Source organism: Siphateles boraxobius, unplaced genomic scaffold, assembly GCF_051911475.1.
Source record: "Siphateles boraxobius isolate OS27281-9 unplaced genomic scaffold, OSU_SipBor_1 22, whole genome shotgun sequence".
NCBI lineage: Eukaryota > Metazoa > Chordata > Actinopteri > Cypriniformes > Leuciscidae > Siphateles > Siphateles boraxobius.
The window spans coordinates 4176780-4195599 of NW_027508833.1; the positions used below are offsets into that span (position 1 = coordinate 4176780).

At 38.1% G+C, this 18820-nt stretch overlaps 2 protein-coding genes across 2 annotated transcripts in view; both read right to left on the bottom strand.

Annotated features, from left to right (window-relative positions):
• itpk1b (inositol-tetrakisphosphate 1-kinase b) overlaps positions 1-7443 on the bottom strand; it is a 54813-nt gene extending 47370 nt beyond the window's left edge. The window contains exons 1-2 of the mRNA XM_077238369.1: positions 7131-7443; positions 4787-4957 (exon numbers count right to left, since the gene is read on the bottom strand). Coding sequence (XP_077094484.1) covers positions 4787-4881 — 95 coding nt within the window. The 5' untranslated portion in view covers positions 4882-4957; positions 7131-7443. The remainder of the gene's footprint in view (positions 1-4786; positions 4958-7130) is intronic.
• Positions 7444-8091: 648 nt separating this feature from the next.
• On the bottom strand, positions 8092-18655 carry plk4 (polo-like kinase 4 (Drosophila)). The gene is made up of 16 exons (XM_077238375.1): positions 18430-18655; positions 16753-16848; positions 16554-16649; positions 15002-15116; positions 13894-14878; positions 13721-13806; positions 12838-13193; positions 12513-12617; positions 11605-11707; positions 11369-11518; positions 11146-11279; positions 10892-10986; positions 9747-9873; positions 9492-9635; positions 8680-8786; positions 8092-8484 (listed from the first exon to the last, which is right to left on the bottom strand). Exons 1-16 carry the CDS (start codon positions 18457-18459, stop codon positions 8385-8387), a joined length of 2829 nt encoding a protein of 942 aa, XP_077094490.1. The 5' UTR covers positions 18460-18655; the 3' UTR covers positions 8092-8384.
• Between the last annotated feature and the right edge of the window lie 165 nt (positions 18656-18820).

Genomic DNA, 18820 nt, shown 5'->3' on the forward strand with positions numbered 1-18820 from the left:
GGTAATATAATTCTAATGTTAACATATGGGTCTATGGGTCTTTCTATGCAACTGTTTTATTACAATCCTAATAAAGGCCTTCTGAAGTGAAGCGATGCATTTGTGTAAGAATAATATCCATATTTAAAACTTTAACAACTAAAATAACTAGCTTCCGGCAGACTACCGTACCTGTCAACTTACGCCAAAAGAGTAACACTTGAACTTGGCGCACAACGTAATGACGAACGAAAAATCAGCCCTGATGGTTTGAACCGCGAGAGGCGTCAATTGCCGTCATTACGTTGTGCGTCAAGTGGACTTCAAAAGGCATACAGCCATTCACTGCCATTATGAAGCTTGGAAGACCCAGGACATGTTTTAATATAACTCCGATTGCATTCGTCTGAAAGAAGAATGTCATATACACCTAGGATGGCTTCAGGGTGCGTAAATCATGGGCTAATTTTCATTTTTGGGTGAACTATCCCTTTAATATTAGGGGGGTAACGGTACACAGTAGTCATGGTTCGGCACAGTTTTGGGGTCATATACGAGTTTGATACAACTGGAAAAAGCAACAAATCCCCAATGCTAGGTTTCTTTTCATTTATTTTGAACAGACAGTATAATAATCGATCATCAACTATTAGTTACAGCCCTAGACTAGAATATCAAAAAATACTTGATACGATTTGGGCCAGTAAAGCCGCTCTTAAATTCTCTAAATCTGGAATGGAAGTAACTCATTATTATCTTGCAATGATCTTGCAACACCAAATGGATCTCTAGAGAAATCTAGATTAGAGCTGATAGAAGACTGTCAGAGTCATGTAAAACATTGCCAAAACATGAAAAACATCAGACAGTGCTAGAGAAAGCCTGTGCTAGAGAATAATGCAGTATTTTGATGGGTGTGACAGCAGTTAGAACCGCTGAATAGATATTCCCTCAACTCAGATTGACTCAGCTCTAAGAGGTTACACAAGGATTAACATTTAAATCCACAAAACAGTTTTAATCTGTGCTAGTGTGATTGACATGCTCAGAGGTCACTAATATATTTAAGTGACATTCAGACTTGCAGTAACTTGATTTCCTTGAAAACGTGAATGTGGCCCAGCCAGAGACCGGACTCGAACCCAATCCAACATTTCTGGAGAGACCTGAAAACATCCACCAACGGCTCCCATCGAACTGGACAGGGCATGAGAGGATCTCCAGAAAAATAAATGGCAGAAATCCTCAAATCCAGGGCCTCGGTTGAACCAGCTGAGAATAATAGCCTAGTAGTGAGAATCTCTAGGCAACACACGATTCGATTGGATAAAACCCAATTCTCACACTGCATATCCTGTGCAATGAAGCCTGCGATTGCCCTTGTGATTTGCTTCAATCTTCTCAAAATGCATAGAAGGTTTGAGGGTTTTTGTGTGTGCATGTGTGGAATTTATCATCGGAGGATAAAAACAAAACTCAGAATCGATTCTGAAATTCTCACTGCGGGAGATTCTCCCACCTCTAGAAAAAAAAAGCAGATTCCTTTTGTACAATGACATTAGGGGAAGTAAATTTACTATAATTTTTTGTTGTTGGTTGAACTATTTATCTACACATACTAGAGTTGTCAAAATTTAAAAATGTGACGACACCAGCATTTCCCTCTAGCATTTTGAGCGCTGTTGAACGGATTCTTAAACACCTCTGATTGGCCATTGTGTTCATACGCTCAACATATATGTCTCTGATTGGCCATTGTGTTGATGCGCGGAATATATGTCTCTGATTGGGCATTGTGTTGATCACCGCAACATATATGTCTGTGATTGGCTACAATTTTCAACAATGACGTCTTTGACTCTCTTCACTGCGCGTTTACACAGATGCACACGGGAGCGTTTAAAAGCAGGTATCTATCAGCGAATACCTAATATATCCGCTAATTGACGGATCCGCTGATACACGCTGCTTTCAAACGTTCCCGTGTGTATCTGTGGTAGCGCTCGATGAAGAGCGTCAAAGACAACGTGTTTTTTAAGCATTGATCATTGTAGCCAATCAGAGACATATAAGTTGAGCGCGTCAACACAATGTGCCAATCAGAGGCGTTTAAGAATCCGTTCAACAATGCTCAAAATGCTAGACAAAAATGCTGGTATCGTCACATTTTTTAAATTTCAGTACCGACTTGGTACTGAATTCGGTCCTTTCGACAACTCTAACTCATAAAATATTATATTTCTGTACATACATATCGATGACTCATGTTGCAATAAACAGATTTCTGTCCAATCAAATGCTCTCTACAATGAGATTATGAGAATGTCCCTTCCCAATACCACCTGTCTCCAAGTTAGCTAGCTTGCTCAACTTCCTGTTTTAATAGAAAATATAGATTTACAATGAATAACAACATATTTGTGTCTGTTTCTCACACAATGCTACTGTATGGCTTCAAAAGACTTGAAATAGAAAAGTCTTGTACATTTGTCCATTGTTCAATGGAAGAAAGTCAAACAAGTTTGGAATGACATGAGGGTGAGTGAATGATGACAGAACTTATTTTTGAGTGACCTGTCCCTTAAAAAGTGCTTGTGTGTAACACACAAAAGCGTATCCCTTTGTTCACTGGCTGACAGAGTTGCCCGCTTACACTGATCACATTGTTGTATTCCCTTGTTCCTTCACTTTCTCCAACTCAGCCACACAATTCCTCACACACACACACAGCCAAGTGAGGAAATCCAATGCAACGCTGGCTTCACACATTACACAATTGTCCATTCAGCTTGAGACCAAGACAGTGGGGCACAACGAGCAAAGCGTAAGAAAAAGAAAAAAAAAAGAGTAACCACACACACACAACCATTCACTACGCCACACAAACCACTGTGTGTAACATTAACCCTTTGCCGGTCCAGCAATTCAGTTTGCTCAGGTTACACAACCCATACAAACACAGCGCCCAAGTGCAACGTCCAAGTGCTTTGCTGTGCCAACTCTCACTCATTCACTCTTTCTCTCTCTCTCTCTCTCTCTCTCTATCTGAATGCTGGGTAATAATCCAGGGGCCTTTCAATGATGAGTAAGCCAATCTGGCCGACTGCAAAGTCATAGGGAACAGAAGTGCTGGCACAGTGTTAAAACACAGCCAGCCCAGGATTGGTCACCTACATGCACCATGTCAAATCATTCAAGGGTTTCATAGTCTGGATAGCAGAGATGCTTTATCCAAAAAACAGGCAGAGCAGAACAAAACTACAAATATTTTACAGCACATTCTGTTTTGAAAAGGCAAACTGCCCTTTTGACATTGTGCATTGTGAAAGGAACAAAATAGAAGACTCTTAATACAAATTAGAGCTCCATGATTAACAATTAAAAGATTGTGATCTCAATTCAAGCACCCATGCGATCTCATTCCTATATGACAATGATTCGCCTGTTTATCCCAGAAGTCCTGTGATAAAAGTTTACAGTTTGGATATAAACACTGATGTCTACGGTTGTGATCAAAATAAACCAAATCAGCTTTTGAAAGTAACTTGGCGCTTCAAATAACATTTGTGTTGATTACATAGTTACACCAGTAGGTGGCGACAAGTGACTGTTAGAAAACGTATGTGTTATTGAATTCCTTTTTACTTTTAAATAATTCATTTAAGTTAATTAAACATTTTTAAATAGCCTGCAGCAATTAACATTTCGTCAGAACCTCTAGTAAATTACTTGTTATTTTGATTAGTTTGTGTTCAGAATCATGGGAGAATTGTGATCTGTGTTTGAAACAATCAAAAAAAATCATGATTCTCAATTCATCCAGAATCCAAAAGATTTTATTTTTTTCATAAATTTGTATTTTTAAGAACAATTATTTAGTAGTGATGTCAAATCGATTAATCACATCTAACATAAAACTTATATACATGTATAATTATATATTTATGCCTATACTGTATATACACACATTATATATTAAACTTCTGTTAGATGTGACTAATAGAGATTTTATTTAGTTTTTTCAGGAATACAAAATATAAATATAAAGTAAAACATTTTCTTAAGTTATAAAACAAGACAAACAGTAGTAATGAAGGATTTTTATTCATAAAAATATTTTGTAAATCAAGCTCCAAGTCTCTAGTTTAGTAATAAATCTGTGACATTTTATTTTATCTATGACTGCACTGCACTGTGATTGCTTCAAATTAACAACACACCTTTCCTCAAGTAACCCGAGTAACCCGACCAGCCTGACATGTTAAGATTTGCTCAACCAATGAGTGAGTTTAGGACGGGGCAATCCATTTACCCAACCAAAGGCAGACAGGGGAACTGTTTGGGGGAAACCATTTAAAACTTCCCAAATTGATTATTTTTGCTATATTAGTGTGGTACGAGTCATCTGAGCACTTCTATGCACAGTCTGTCAACCTAAACAAACATTTCTGCTTATGAGACACTTCCACAAGAAATAGTGTCTTGTTAATATGTATCTTATGTTAACATGGCTCTCTGCTACACTGTATTACACAACCTCCAAGCAACCTTCCTGGATCTTTTTTTCAACCACAGTTCAAAGTCCTTTCTATGAAGAAAACATTCAAGAAAAAAAAAAATACCGACACACCTTTTTATTGAAACAACTCTATCAACTGATCTGTCAAGATCAGCAGAGCAAAAGCAGACACAGAAAACAGCTGTTTTTGATGAACCGCTGACCACGAGTACAGTGAAAGCAACAGGCACCTGCTGTGCTCTAACATGGAAACAGATTCAGGCTGGTGGATCCATGTTCACCTCTCACCTGCACATCTCTGCAAAGGCCAGGAAATTGAGTTTCTTCATCTTCTTCTCGCTGAGCCAATAGCCCACTCGTCTGCCTCTCAGGAAAGTCTGCATTTCAGCTGCTGATGGCCAGATGTGACCGTAGTGCCACTCCAGTGAAAACAGGAAACAGGACTCTTCTTATACAACCCTGTGAAACCAAAGCCACGAGAGATTATTATTATCAGAGCTGTAAATGATGAAACTGTGAAAAGTGTTACATCCAGTAACTGACACTGAACAATAAAGAGGCTGTAGATTTACAAAAGCAGATTCTGTCCCTTATCGATGCTCAAGTTGGACTAGATTTTCACGGCTGTGACGCAAACCCAATGAACTGCCTGGCTAAACTGAATGTTTGTGTATGTATCACAAGCACTTCAGTTGGAATGTTCTATTAGAACATTGCATTCAAAACATCATGGTATGCATCATTAATTAAATGCATCATTTAAAACATCATGGGAAAATCTACGGTTTACAAAAAATGTATGCATTACAGGCAAGTACAAGAATTTGTTTTGCTCATTCAATTCGGACGTCTGAACTATTTGGAAATCTGGTGCATCAATTATGAGTGCGAAAGCTTGAATATTAGATGCGTCATACTTCAGTGTTAAGATTGGATATGAACATCTGCTGCATTATATGTGAATTCAAAAGGTTTGCGTCGAACATTCAAAGCATTGTATGCAAGTGTGAATGCTCAGTTTAAAAGCCCACTGAAGTGCCAGCATAATTCAATGTGTTGACGTAATTTCCACTGAAACAGGAAGAGAGGGCGGGGCATATCGAGCAGCCCCTCCCCTTTTTAAAAATAGCCAATACCGTTTAATTTATATCAAAGCATGGCCAGAGCCGTTGACTCAGTAAAGCCAAAGTTTCCTCCTAATCTCCTCAATATCGCTTTAAAATATAGCATTCTGTGCAGAATTCGAATGCGTCCGAAATACGTTTTCTGGTCTGCGCCGACTCGCACATATGATCCGCTCTGTGCTACCGTGTCTCTGGACCGGATCGCCCCAATGGAATTCATATTTACACTGTCTAAATCATTCCCTATCCCCTATAAAGTGCACTTTGTGCCAATCAACCATGTAGAAAATAGTAAATGTGTGAACAAGTGACCAATTTCAACCGCAGCGTCTATTTATAGTGTTGGGGGCGGAGCTTCAGATTCTAGAGAGCATTTGATTGGACAGAAAATCTGATGAGAAGCTGAAGTGCAGAGTGATGTCATCAAAATCATGGATCCATATTGGCAGAAGAGAGAGATTGTAAGTTTTGAATGCTTATATCTTCTAGATGCTAATTTTGCCACTGTTTCAGAGCACACTAGCGTATAGATAACAGTAAGGTTAAAACATTCATACTAAAATCGCAAAAACCTTAATTTCGATTTCATGGGGACACTTTAAACATTCAATGCATTATGCAAACATTCTCTGAAAATTTCAAAAACCTCATTGTTAAGTTCAGAGCCCTGATTTAAGCCTTGAGAGTTTAAACATTAGATTTAAAAATATGATGGATAAGTCTGTTTGATAAGAACATTTGATAAACATGCGACTTTGAACTTTCTATAAAAACATAAACATTCACTATGTCATAGGAGAGTTTGATGCATCCTTAGCGAGTTTGATTTTATTTTGATTCACAGAATGACAAAAAAATTTAAACATACAATTAATCATATGCGGCATCAGCAGCCAGTTTGAAAATTCTATGCAACATTCAAAGCTTTACTAACGAGTTCGGAGCTTCAATTTATATAATATCTATATATATATATATATAAAAGGATGCATCACATGCGAGTTTAAACATTTATTCGAATAATCGATCGGTAACATGCGAGTCTGGGCGAAAGATTCGAACATTTGATGCATCACAGAACAGGTGAACCGTGAATCAAACATACGATGCTTCGCAGAAGAGTCGAAAGTTTCCGATCGTTAGAAAGCCCCGAGATGCCCACATATGCTGTCCAGGAAGGGGGCTCACTAGAATTTGAAACACAGCCAATGTGTTCCTTCTGGTTTAAGACTTACTTTCACTGTATCAGAATATAAATACAGTTGATTCTACCCATTATACATATTCTGTTCATTTTTGAAAACATATCAATGGCATGTAGGATCCCGTAGGACTCCTGGAATCCGCCATAAACATCCCATTCAGCAGCAGCAGCGCAAACAAGCTAGCACAGTACGTACTTTCACATTCAGATCAACTCAAGTCTTACTGATGGATGTGAGAAAGCTTCAACACTTGTTTTCTCCCCAGTGGACACACTGAAAGAGCAGATGCAGCAAAGTAAATACCTGTCTAGCGCATGTTTTCGGACTCCGGTTAGATAGCAGTTAGCTAGCTGGAGGACAGTCTGGTCTCCATGACTCGTGTTGATGTCTGTCTGTCGTTGAGACTGAGAATGAAATGCGCTCGAAGATGATCAGATGAATCAAATGCGTTCTGCTCTCAGTCCAGACACCTAGAGAGCGAGCACTGCCTCCTCCTGAGGTGGGGCTGGGCTCAGTTCAGTCCAGCTAGCGTGTGTGTGTGTGTTCCTCCTGAAGCATGACAGGAGGTTTGTGCTGCTGCTCAGCGCCTGAATCCACTGTGTGAATGTTGCCGCGAGGGGGCGCCAGTGCAACACAATCTCTTATATGTTGAGAACTTCATAACAGAAAACAAGGCAATAAATTCAAACCACTTGCAAACAAACCACTTTTTTTTTGGCGCGCGATGGAAAATACTTATTTTCAACGTGTCTTACGTAAAAGATGACTGCAGTAAAGCAGGCTTTATAAACAACAGGTGTTTCTGTATCTATTGTATACAAAATAGATTTAGATTTATGCTGTTGCTCCTGCCTGAATATTCTGACTAAAGAAAATTAAAAATACCATTAAAACTCTTACTGACCCCAAACCTTTAAAGGTATATGGTGTATATAAGACATGTATGTTTGTATAAGTAATGTAAACATTAAGAAAATATATATGTACAAAAATAATAAATGTACTATCATGATGTATAATTTTATAATTGTAATTTAAAAATGTATTTTTTTTTTAGCATTGGATTTTTTGCATTGCAACGAGCAACTGATTCTGTATGAAAACATGTATTTCTATAGATTACGGAGTGAATATGACTGAATTGACAGTTTTTGTGGGATTCATCCATTTATACTTTAATTTGCATTTTGTCATTATCAGTAACCCATTGAATAATTTAGTAAATCCTGCTCAAATAAACAGAAGAGAGAAAAGAGCAATAATACACCAGGCAGCAGATGTTTAATGCTTGTATGTTTGTACAGCTAACATTTCATTGAAGCACTGAGTTGAACTGGTAGACGAAAACAAAGGCACCACAAGACAAACACAGAAAAACCCAATATGTACAACATAAAAAATATATAACTTCCATAATCTTTGGGACTATATGTACAAAAGTTTAAAAATATATATTTACAAACACAAAGCATATTCATGAGAATTTGAGAATAAAAAAACAGAAGTGCTTCTGACAGCAATGCACAGCTCATATGAACGCAGGTTCAGCGGAGCTTCTCAGCGTCTGACGGCAGGGCTGGCGAGGAGACCCAGGATGGTGGACAGACAGTGCAGTTTCTCTTTCACCAGCTCTGGTAACTTCTCATTCTCTTTATACCTGAGAGGACACAGACAGCGTGACAGTTCAGAACAGGAGCGCTACCAACATGCAGACAAAAACAGACCTCATTCATTTCATGGTTTTAAGAAATGCCCCTGGCCTTATTATGCATTTATGAAAGTTACATACATTGCAAATAAAGTCATTGTTCTTAAATCATTTTCTTTAGATTTTTGCCATGACAAGCTTTACCTGGTGATTCGTCCATCAGGGGAAGTAAAAGTGATGCAAGAGACGCCAACTTGGACCATCAGCTGTGATCCGTCATTAAACTGAACCCAGACCTCACCACTTGTAAGCTAAAAAACAGAAATAAATAAACTTAGTTCAATGCTAATACTAGAAATATATAAACAAACTTATAAATATATATTATTTATATTTTATGTTTGTACGTAGATATATCATTTCTAAATATCATTTATTTATATGCATAGTGGTGGATATATAAAATGTATAATACAGGGTTATTATCGTTAAACTCAAACCATAAAAAAACATTTTCATTACTTGAATAAAATAAAAATCAACTGAAATAAAATAAAATATAAAAAACAAAAAAACAAACTGTTTCTATGTACTAAAATAACTCAAATGGAATACAATAAAACTTAATCAAAACTACATAGACATAATATAGACAAAAAAAATTAATGGCAAAAACTTTAATATTAAAATAAAAAATAAATATAAAAAATAAATCTAATTCAAAATATTAACACAACTATAGTAGTATATCAATGATAATAAATTGTACTATAATGACAAGGATAATAAATAAATAAATTATTATTAATAATTATTAATAATGATACATGGAACAAATAAATAAATATACATACATAAATACAGTACACCACTCAAAAAGGTTGCAGACAGTATGAAAATTGATACTTTTTGAAAGCAAAGAACTATGTATGCATATGTATATATTCATTTAACAATAATGATAATATTAATAAAAAGTCAACATTTTCGCTAAATTATCCAGTCAAACACTTTACCTGAGAGGCCCAGCCAATGTTCGGCACAAAAATGGACTTGAGCACCTTCCCTGTGTTAATGGTGCGCTCATCTTTGCCTGATTGAGGTGAGCTGCCTTTAGCCACACTTGCTGTGGTGAAGTCTGATCCCGTGTAGGAAATCATCTAGGCATGAAGAAGACAAATGACTTACCGTTAATGGAAAATATCATTTCAGAGGGGGACGTACTCGAAATAAATTGATGTGCTTGGAGATGATATGCATGCATGACTTACTGACGGTGTGATGTGTGGTGGCTGGGGCGGACTCACACACACCTGAGCCACCTCTGCAGGAGCTGCTGTGCCGGAGCCAGAGGAACACTGAGGCTGAGGGGCTGGGAAAGCTGGATTGGTGGGTCTCCTGGTGGAGCATAAGACAACCAGTGTGAGACATCTCATGCATGACACCTAGGGTGTTTTCAGACCTGTATATTGTTTGCTTTGTTCCAAAACAGGGACTTCACTGCATTTCCTTCTTGGTTCAGTTCGCTTTCAAAAGGCAGCATATCAAAGCGTACCAATCAATGCAAGTCACATGAGAGTAAAGCTGTCCTCTTATTGGTCAGAGTTTCCTCTGTGTCATCCATGAAGATGGAGTAAAAAGTTCACTCTGCCAAGTTAAGTCACCTTTATTTATATAGCGCTTTTTACAATAGAGATTGTTTCAAAGCAGCTTTACAGAGATAACTGGAAAATAATGCTGTAATAGCTCTGCGAGCTTAATGTGTGGTCTTTGTGGCCATCTGGCCAATCAGAGCAGAGTAGGCTTGTGGAAAAGAGGGATTTAGAGAGACTGCATCTTCGGACGAGTCGTTTGAACAAATCAATCAATAAGGAACCTTCAAAATAGCTGAATAGGGGCACTTAAAAAAAAAAAAAATTATATATATATATATATATATATATATATATACACACACACACACAGATAAAGAGGGAATCAAGGAATCTGAATTTGTTGGGACAGCATTCCTGCAATGCACGGAGAAAAGCAATTACACAACATTTTAAGATGAAGATGTACTTTTCAACTGTGATAACTGATGTGCACACTCAGAATCAGACACTGCTGCTTTTTATAGAACACATTTCCTGTTATTAATTATGATACCGCTTGGTTTGTTGGTCTGTCGGGTCGGATTTCTTTCTGAACTCAACCGAACCGCCCAAGAGTTAGTTTTCAAGTTAGTGCGGATCCGAGCGCGACTGCCGTGTCATATATGCCTAAACGAACCGAACTAAGGGAGAAAACGCGTTAGGTTCTGAAACAAATGCTCCAAATGAGCCAGTTGTGAAATTGCCCGTAATCTCCACCAATTGTATGGATCTAGCTTTAGTTAGCTGGTGAAGGTTGACGGTATAAACACTAGCCGCCTCACCTGCCGATAGTGATGGGAAAGAATTGAGTGTTTTTAGCGCTGCGCTGCTCCTCAGCAGTAATCGCCGCTTCCAAAGACAGACACATTCGATGCCCCTAAAAAAACACAAACAATCTTGGTCAGCATAACTGTAGCAAGCAGCACGACCACACATCTGAGAGTCCTTAAATAAATATGAAAGCTTTAAACATGCACCAATCAAAATGCAGAATTTCACACTTAAACATGCAACCGCAGATGAAGTAATGCATTACCTCCTCAGAGAGCTCCATGTAGACTCTGCACTCAGGGCTCAATCCGCTCAGCCCAACATCACCCTTCATTGTATACGATTTCCCGCTCTTCTCGACCAAACGCACCTGTTCACTTGTCTTATGGGTTTTTGCACCTAATGGCCGAAAAAAGAATGCTTAAACCTAAATCAAATACACTGCACTACACACAGTTCATTCCGCTGAGATGATCTGTGCCGCTCACCATCGTAGAAGCACACCTCCAGGTCTGCATTAGGAGTGTTCTCCATCAACATGCACTTGGCAAACTTTGTGTACAATGTGACTTTGGGGGTCTTCGATTTCACCAACAGCACAAACTTTGTGGCATACTGATATTTCTTCCAGTATTTTTCTGCAGGGAAGAGTCAAATAACTATGAATATTACAAACACATCTTGCTTTCAAAAGCTGTCTCAAGTCTTGAATAAGTCATTGTACCTGGTAAATCCTCATAACTGCAGATGAGAATGTCTTCAGGTGGTGAGGGCGGGTGGTCCAGCACAGGGAAACCTTTACCTTCATTGGGCTGGTACACTGTAACCTAAAAACACATAGGGAAGAGCATGGGAATTAGAGATTGACAGACGTTGATAATGGACCCTTTTCACACTTCCGTAACTCAGAAGTTGTTATAGTTGGTGAACGGGAGATAACAGCAAGTATACATTTTTGTATTTCTATTTGCTCCAATAGCAAAAGGAAAAAATGTGATACAGTTTCCAAAAGAGGGAAAAAATATAGAGCGTTTGATCAGAAGAGAGAGAGGTGTAAAATTTGTAGTCACTCCCTCAGCCTTTGTATTAGAAACACCCTGACCCTCGTAGCAGCATTAGTTTTTGTCATTTACTGACAAGGTAATATAACACAATATATAGCGTTATAAATGTGTATTACATTTATAAAATATTATCTTTTCTTGCAATGTTGATAACTAAACTGTTGAAACGCATCATCAGTCTGTAAAAAGGAGCCGTTGTTTCCTAACCAATAGAGGTAAACTAAATCACACTATTGACACTAAATAACCGTTTGATAAAAAATAATTTAAAAAAATAAAAACGTGCATTAGAGCTGCACGATTCTGGATAAATTAAGAATCATGTCTTTTTGGAACAGAGATCATGATTCTCCGACGATTCTGATCAGACAACTAAACAAAATAACATGTAATTTGCTAGAGGTTCTGACAAAATCAGTTCATTTTAAATGTTTTAAACAAGATCAGTCCATCTCTAATGTTAATCTCCTTTTTGAAAATGTTTGATACTAATTAATTAATGTGATAACTTCCACACATTAATTAATTACACTATATCACATTAATTATTGATTTTCTAGTCCCTCACCATGGATCCGTCACAGGATATCCTAAGTACTTCTTTGACTCTCTCCTGAGATCCTTGTCCTTTCAGCAGCTCCATACACACCTCTCCAGACTCCAGGATACTAACCTAAAGAAATACACATTGTTGGCACAATATGTTGTTTAAATGACCAATTCTAACTTATAAGTTCTCTCCAGTGCTCCAACTCAAAGTAAACTTAACACACACACACACATATGTACATATACACAAACAAAAGCTGCTTTGAAACTTTGTGTATTGTGAAAAGCGCTATACTGATAAATTTGAGTTGTACCCATTATAGGAGATAAATAGCTTTACTCACCACAGCATTTTTGGTCTTTTGTCTGATGGGCTTGAGTCTGGCAGCACAGAGCGGAGGGAAGCTCTTCGTAGGACACAACTTCTCTTTCTTCTCTGTGTTTGCTTTACCTTTGGACAGGGGTGGACCCAGAAACTGCAGATCTGAGTAGCCCTGAGGTTCTGACACGTGTCCTGATCCAAACCCATCTTCCCTGCAGGGCCCTGGATTGTTGTGGGAGAATACGTTGGGTTGCTGCTGAGAATGAAGGCCGCTGGGTTTGTCGCTGCAGGAGCTTTGTGTCCCGATGGGCCCTCGTCCAGAGTGAAAACTCCCACCGCTGCTGTGACTGCTTAGGTCTGCTGGTCTCTTGAACAGTCCTAAAAGTGAAAATGTTTTAAGGTTTAAAATACTTCAATATGCAAAGCTTTAAGAATAAGTAATAATTCACACAAAATAAAAAAATTATAGCATCATTTACTTTTTTTTTTTTTTTGAAGAATGTTCACGCTGCTCTTTTCCATACAATCATTAAAGCAATCCACATATCTTATGCATTGTATTCAAGTCTTCTGAAGCTAAATGATAGTTTTGAGTGAATGCAGCTCAAAATTTAAGTCACTATTTTACCGTTTCTCATTAAAATCTATTATATGGCTTTAGAAAACTTGGAAGATAGTGCACAAGTTGCATAGACTACTTTAATTGGGTTTTTATCCTTTCTGAAAATTTTGGCAGTGTGAATCACCATTCATTCTCATTGTGCTAATTGAGAAGCTTAAAGAGATTCTACAGAATATTTCAATATTTTTTTTTCATATGTCGGGGTAAACAATGACAGAATTATAACTTTTTGTTGAAATATTTCTTCTAAAAATATAACAAAAAATTCAGCTGGGAATGATACCATCATTGCTGAACCAGGCCTGTGTTTGAGAATCAGGCATCTGTGGTCTCATTGAATGGGTGGATGTAGAAAAAGACGATCCCGGACTGAGTAAAGAGGGGAACAAAAGCAGTAATTATAAAATAGATAGTGTAATAATGCTGAAATGCACACATGCTTTGCACGTCTCTTACTTTGCAGGCTGTTTTACAGGTGGAGAGGGAAGGCGCCCATGCTCAGAGTAGCCATGGTGAACGTTTCTGTAACTGGAGGTTGGTGGAAATGACCGTCCGGACCCTGGAAGCATCTCTTCTGAGTGGCATCTCTCTAGCTCTGCCTCCTGTGAAGTGTGGTTAATCCCAGCACCGGATCGATCTGATGAATGAGCCCGCCTCAAGTAGCGAGAGTGAGGCCTTCTACTGTCAGCACCCAGGGGAGCTCTCTCAATACCCATCCTGGATAAATCATCATGAAAATTTGGCTGCCAATCTTGCCCACTCTTAAAACTGGAACTGGTGGAGTGATGGGAGTGGCTGGGGATCGGCGCCATGCGATTGGGTAAGGGCTGTCCAATCATCTTCCTTGTTCTCCTCTGTAGCCGGCTACTGCTGCTGCTGCTATTAGTGGCATTGGAGGCTGTGGAAATGGTGGCTATACCACTGTCTATGGACCCTCCGTCACTGCTCCCAGAGTCTTTGCTTGCGGTGGGCACGGTTTGAGTCATAAAAGGGTGGTCCAGCACCGCGGAGAGACTGGGCCTGAGTGCGGGGTTCCTCTGCAACAGCTGCTGAATCAGGTCCTGCGCTTCTGCTGATATGTGAGAGGGCATCTGATATTCTCCCAGAACCACCTTATTGAGGGTGTGTTTCACAGTGTCTGTGTCAAAGGGAGGTCTGCCCGTGAGAAAGGCATAGAACATGCAGCCCAGCGACCAAACGTCAGACTCCAGGCCGTGAGCGCTGCGTGTAGCCACCTCAGGAGAAATGTAGTTCGGTGTGCCACACATGGTGAAGTGCTTCTCGCTAGGGAGTTTGAGTTGCGTTGCCAAACCAAAGTCTCCAATTTTAATGTTCATGCTGGTGGTGAGCAGGAGATTAGATAAGGTCAGATCCCTGTGCATGATCCCATGAGTGTGGAGGTACAGCATTCCCTTCACGATCTGATGCATGAAGTGCCTCGCTGTTGATAACATAAACAGAAAACAACAAAAAGACTGAAAACAGTGTTGATTTTAAAACGGAATTACATGCAGAACAGATTTTTAACATGAAACCCTGTAGTGCATAAAAGTGAAGAACTAACCCTCCTCCTCTGTAAAAGGTTGTTTCCTCTCCTTCAGGTAGCGGCTCATCTCCCCATTGTGACACATCTCCAGAACCAGGTACACATAATTACTGTCCTCAAAGTAGTTGTACAGCTTGGGAGAGGGAAATAAAAGGACTGGTCAATACTTGCTTTTTAAATACAAACCATTCAGGATTCCATTCAGTTTCCTTCAAGTAACATTACAAATGCACAATAATATCATTTTACATAAAAGCTCCAACATTCATGCACTTGCTGAGTATAGTTCTTTCCTCAGTATATATCTATACATCACACTGCTGCTAGAAACAAACTGAAATGCCAATATCTGTTATTATACTCATTACTCTATAATCTTCCATTATCAACTTCCGGTATTCAGTTTGTCTTATGACTTGTCCATGACCTTCATAATTATTTTTATTAAATAGGAGAGAAAATGTTATTATCAGTGTGCAAATGTCTTCAATAAGACCCTGACAAAAACAAATCTCTCTTCAACCTACTTGTTCTCAATGCATTAACAAGACTAAAACAACTACATATCAGGGCATTTCTTATTTCTTTTTATTCAACCCCTTTTTTTGTTCCCAAATGTCTTGGAAAAACCTACATGAGATAGCCTAATTTTGAAAGTGTTATTTCTAGACCTGGAAAAATAATATAAATTAATAAAATCGTATAACTGCATTTTTATTATGAATAACTTGGTCTAGTGATGCCAAGCTCTAAAATATTTTATTGGCAAAAAATAGTAATAAAAAAATAATTGTTTAAAAATCTTCATCCTTTTTTCGGTAAAACACAAATGACTGGAATATTAATATAAATTTATGGTTAAACCGAGTGGGAACCTTGATGAACATTCAGCTCTTAAAACTTCAGCAATACTGAAATTTAAATACCATTAAAACACTTCAAATAATATTTTCTTTACGAGGATAAATTAAGAAATTATGTTTACTTAATTATTCAGTAAAACTATATGTTATTGTGAATATTATTGTTACATTGTGCCTAACTAAGCTTGCTTCCTTGCACGAAGAGCAACATAGTAACGTAACGCGTTTGTCCGTTTAGAGCTAAGGTAGAAACATGTCGGCTCATTTCAATGTAAGGGGACCCGCGGTGTATGTAGATAGAAACTGCTCATTCTAAGGTAATACAAATACTGTATAACGGTTCATTAAGTAAGGTCTTTATACCCCACTGAAAAATTATTTTTCAAGGTAGTGATGAAACGCGCTCTGTAGCGCTGTCGGCTACGGTAGAAACATGACGACACAATATGTAGACCTCCATAGAAGCGGGCGCCCGTGGTTATGGAGATATAAATGTCTCATTCTAAGGTAATAAAAACATAACGGTTCATTATGCAAGGTCATTATACACCACTGAAAACATAGTTATGGATCTTATATTGCATTTCTGTCAAAAGATCCTCAGAAATATTACACAATGCACCTTTAAAAGTAAAATATTCATCCTAATCTAACATGAGCATCAGTTGATCTGCAGCAGTAAGGTGTGATGAGGGTTTGGGACTCACCTCAAGAACTGACGGATGCTTTAACCGACACTGAATCTCCACCTCATTAATGACTCTCTGCACCATGCCAGCTTTGTGCATGGCTTTCTTGTCAATCTGCAAGTACACATGGGAGACAGGGAACGGTTTTGAACAGATGCTGCACAACCAATCCCCTGGCTGCCACTATGAGCAATTAAACAGAAAAGAATGTTCTTACCATTTTGATTGCCACTTCCAAACCTGTGTTTACAGATTTTGCTCTGTAGACACATGCAAAAGAGCCTTTACCCAACAAGGTGAGAACCTTGAAGTCCTGAAGCATAAAACAAGGAATTGTTTGAATTAGATGGGAGAATTACACAAATATAGAATGAGATCATTTCAAGAGCCTGTCCCATGAGATCGATCTCATCCCTTTGAGACTTTCTGTGTCCCTAAACCTCCGAATGACATCCCTATGAAAGCTTATCTACACCACAGAATAAAAAAATAACAATAGAGGCTATTGTTGCTTTTTATCAGACAATTTTGAATTTTTTATCAAAATTGCACAAAATTATCAAAAATCTCTCAGTTTGGACTTTTTTTCTGTAATTGCAAGTTTACATCTCGCACTTCTGACTTTTTCCAGAATTTTGAGTGCCCATCACACAATTCAGTTTTTGTTCCACCACTGAATATCAAAATAAAAATGTATAATTAGTATCTCACAATTGAGACTTATTTTCTCAGAATTTTAAGTTTACATCTCTCTTTTTCTAAGAATTTCGAATTTAAATCTCACAATTCAGTTTTTTTTTACCCACCACGTACTAGCAAAATAAAATAGGAAATTTTTATCTCACAATTCAGGCTTTTTCTTCACAACTGTGAGGAAAAATTGCGAGTTTAGCCTACATCTCATAATTCTGACTTTTTTCCTGAGAATTCTGAATTTACATCTCACAATTCTGTTTTTCCCCCACCATAGAATAGCAAAATAAATAAATAAATCAATAGGCCTACTTAATTTCGAGGTTACATCTCACAATTCTGACTTTTCTGAATTTTGTTTAGGCTACAACTCACAATTTTTCTTTTTTTTCAACACGGAATAGCAAAATAAATAAAAATTTCACACAATTCAGACTTTTTTCTCTCATAATTGCGAGTTTACATCTCACAATTCAGACTTTATTGTAAGTTAACATCTAGTAAGACTTTTTCTCAGAATTGGAAGTTTATATCTACAAATTCTGAAGCTTCCATAAAAATCTCCTACCTCGATTCTATGATCCACAGATGATGCCAAAATTCTCTCCTCATGTGGATCTTTTCCTTTTGAAGTCAAATTAAACAGGAATGAATGAATCACTTCCAACATGTTTCATAAAGTGTTTCGACCACGGATCAAGCTAAAAAAAAACACAAAAGCAGCCCGTTGCGCGCACTGTGTGTGTGATCTTTGTTGACGCGTCACTAGTTACCTGCATCTGACAGTGACATCTGTTCATCACTCTCGCGCTCTCCTCCCGCGACTCTACCTGACACTGACGCTACCGCACGTCGCCTAGCAACAGTCTCCATGCTCATAATTCCCCAAACACTTTTGTTGCACTACGTTAAAAATGAACCGCAGATGGATGAACAGAAGGCGCGGTCCAGACGGTAGTATAACCGTTCGGGATAAATCATAATGTTTTATCGCAAATGTTATGAATTGTAGTTTTACCACATTGCGTTTTGACAAATTAGAAAGAACAAAAGTGGGGGGAAACAAAGTAAAAACAAACAAAAGGATCATTTTAGCTGGTTTTGGGAGCTTAAAATGTACACACTGCCTCCCAACAAACTACAGTAGTCTGTCGGTATGAATGGCTCTCGCGACCGCGCTAAATTAAGTTACTTAACTTACCTCAATTTTATCTCCGATTGAGACACTCATTTTCACTTCATAATCTCTTCAATCAGACGATTCGGTGATTGTATTCAAAATATCCTTATTTTCCCGTGAATGTGAGGTGTTTTGACTTGAGCATGACGTATAAAAATGCATTTAATCGATATATTTGTATTCCCCTCCAAAATGTTTGCCTTTCCTCCATTTTGAAAAGTCCGCCCGTTAGAGCGCGTAATGACGTGTCGACGTCGCTGTGCAAATTGACCAATAGGTGATCAGGTTACAAGCACAACACAGAACTACCATAGAGACTGTCAAAATAAAAGTCCTACATTACTACGTTGACAATATTAAGTTTTTAGTCCCTGGACATATTTAAGGATTTCATAAAATAATTCCAGTTAAA

Coding starts and splice junctions, on each gene's coding strand:
- plk4 (XM_077238375.1), bottom strand. CDS start 18,459: ATGAGTGTCTCAATCGGAGATAAAATTGAG. Junction 16,849..18,429: donor CAATCGGAGATAAAATTGAG/GTAAGTTAAGTA, acceptor TTTATGCTTCAG/GACTTCAAGGTTCTCACCTT. Junction 14,879..15,001: donor ACCTTTTACAGAGGAGGAGG/GTTAGTTCTTCA, acceptor TGTTATCAACAG/CGAGGCACTTCATGCATCAG.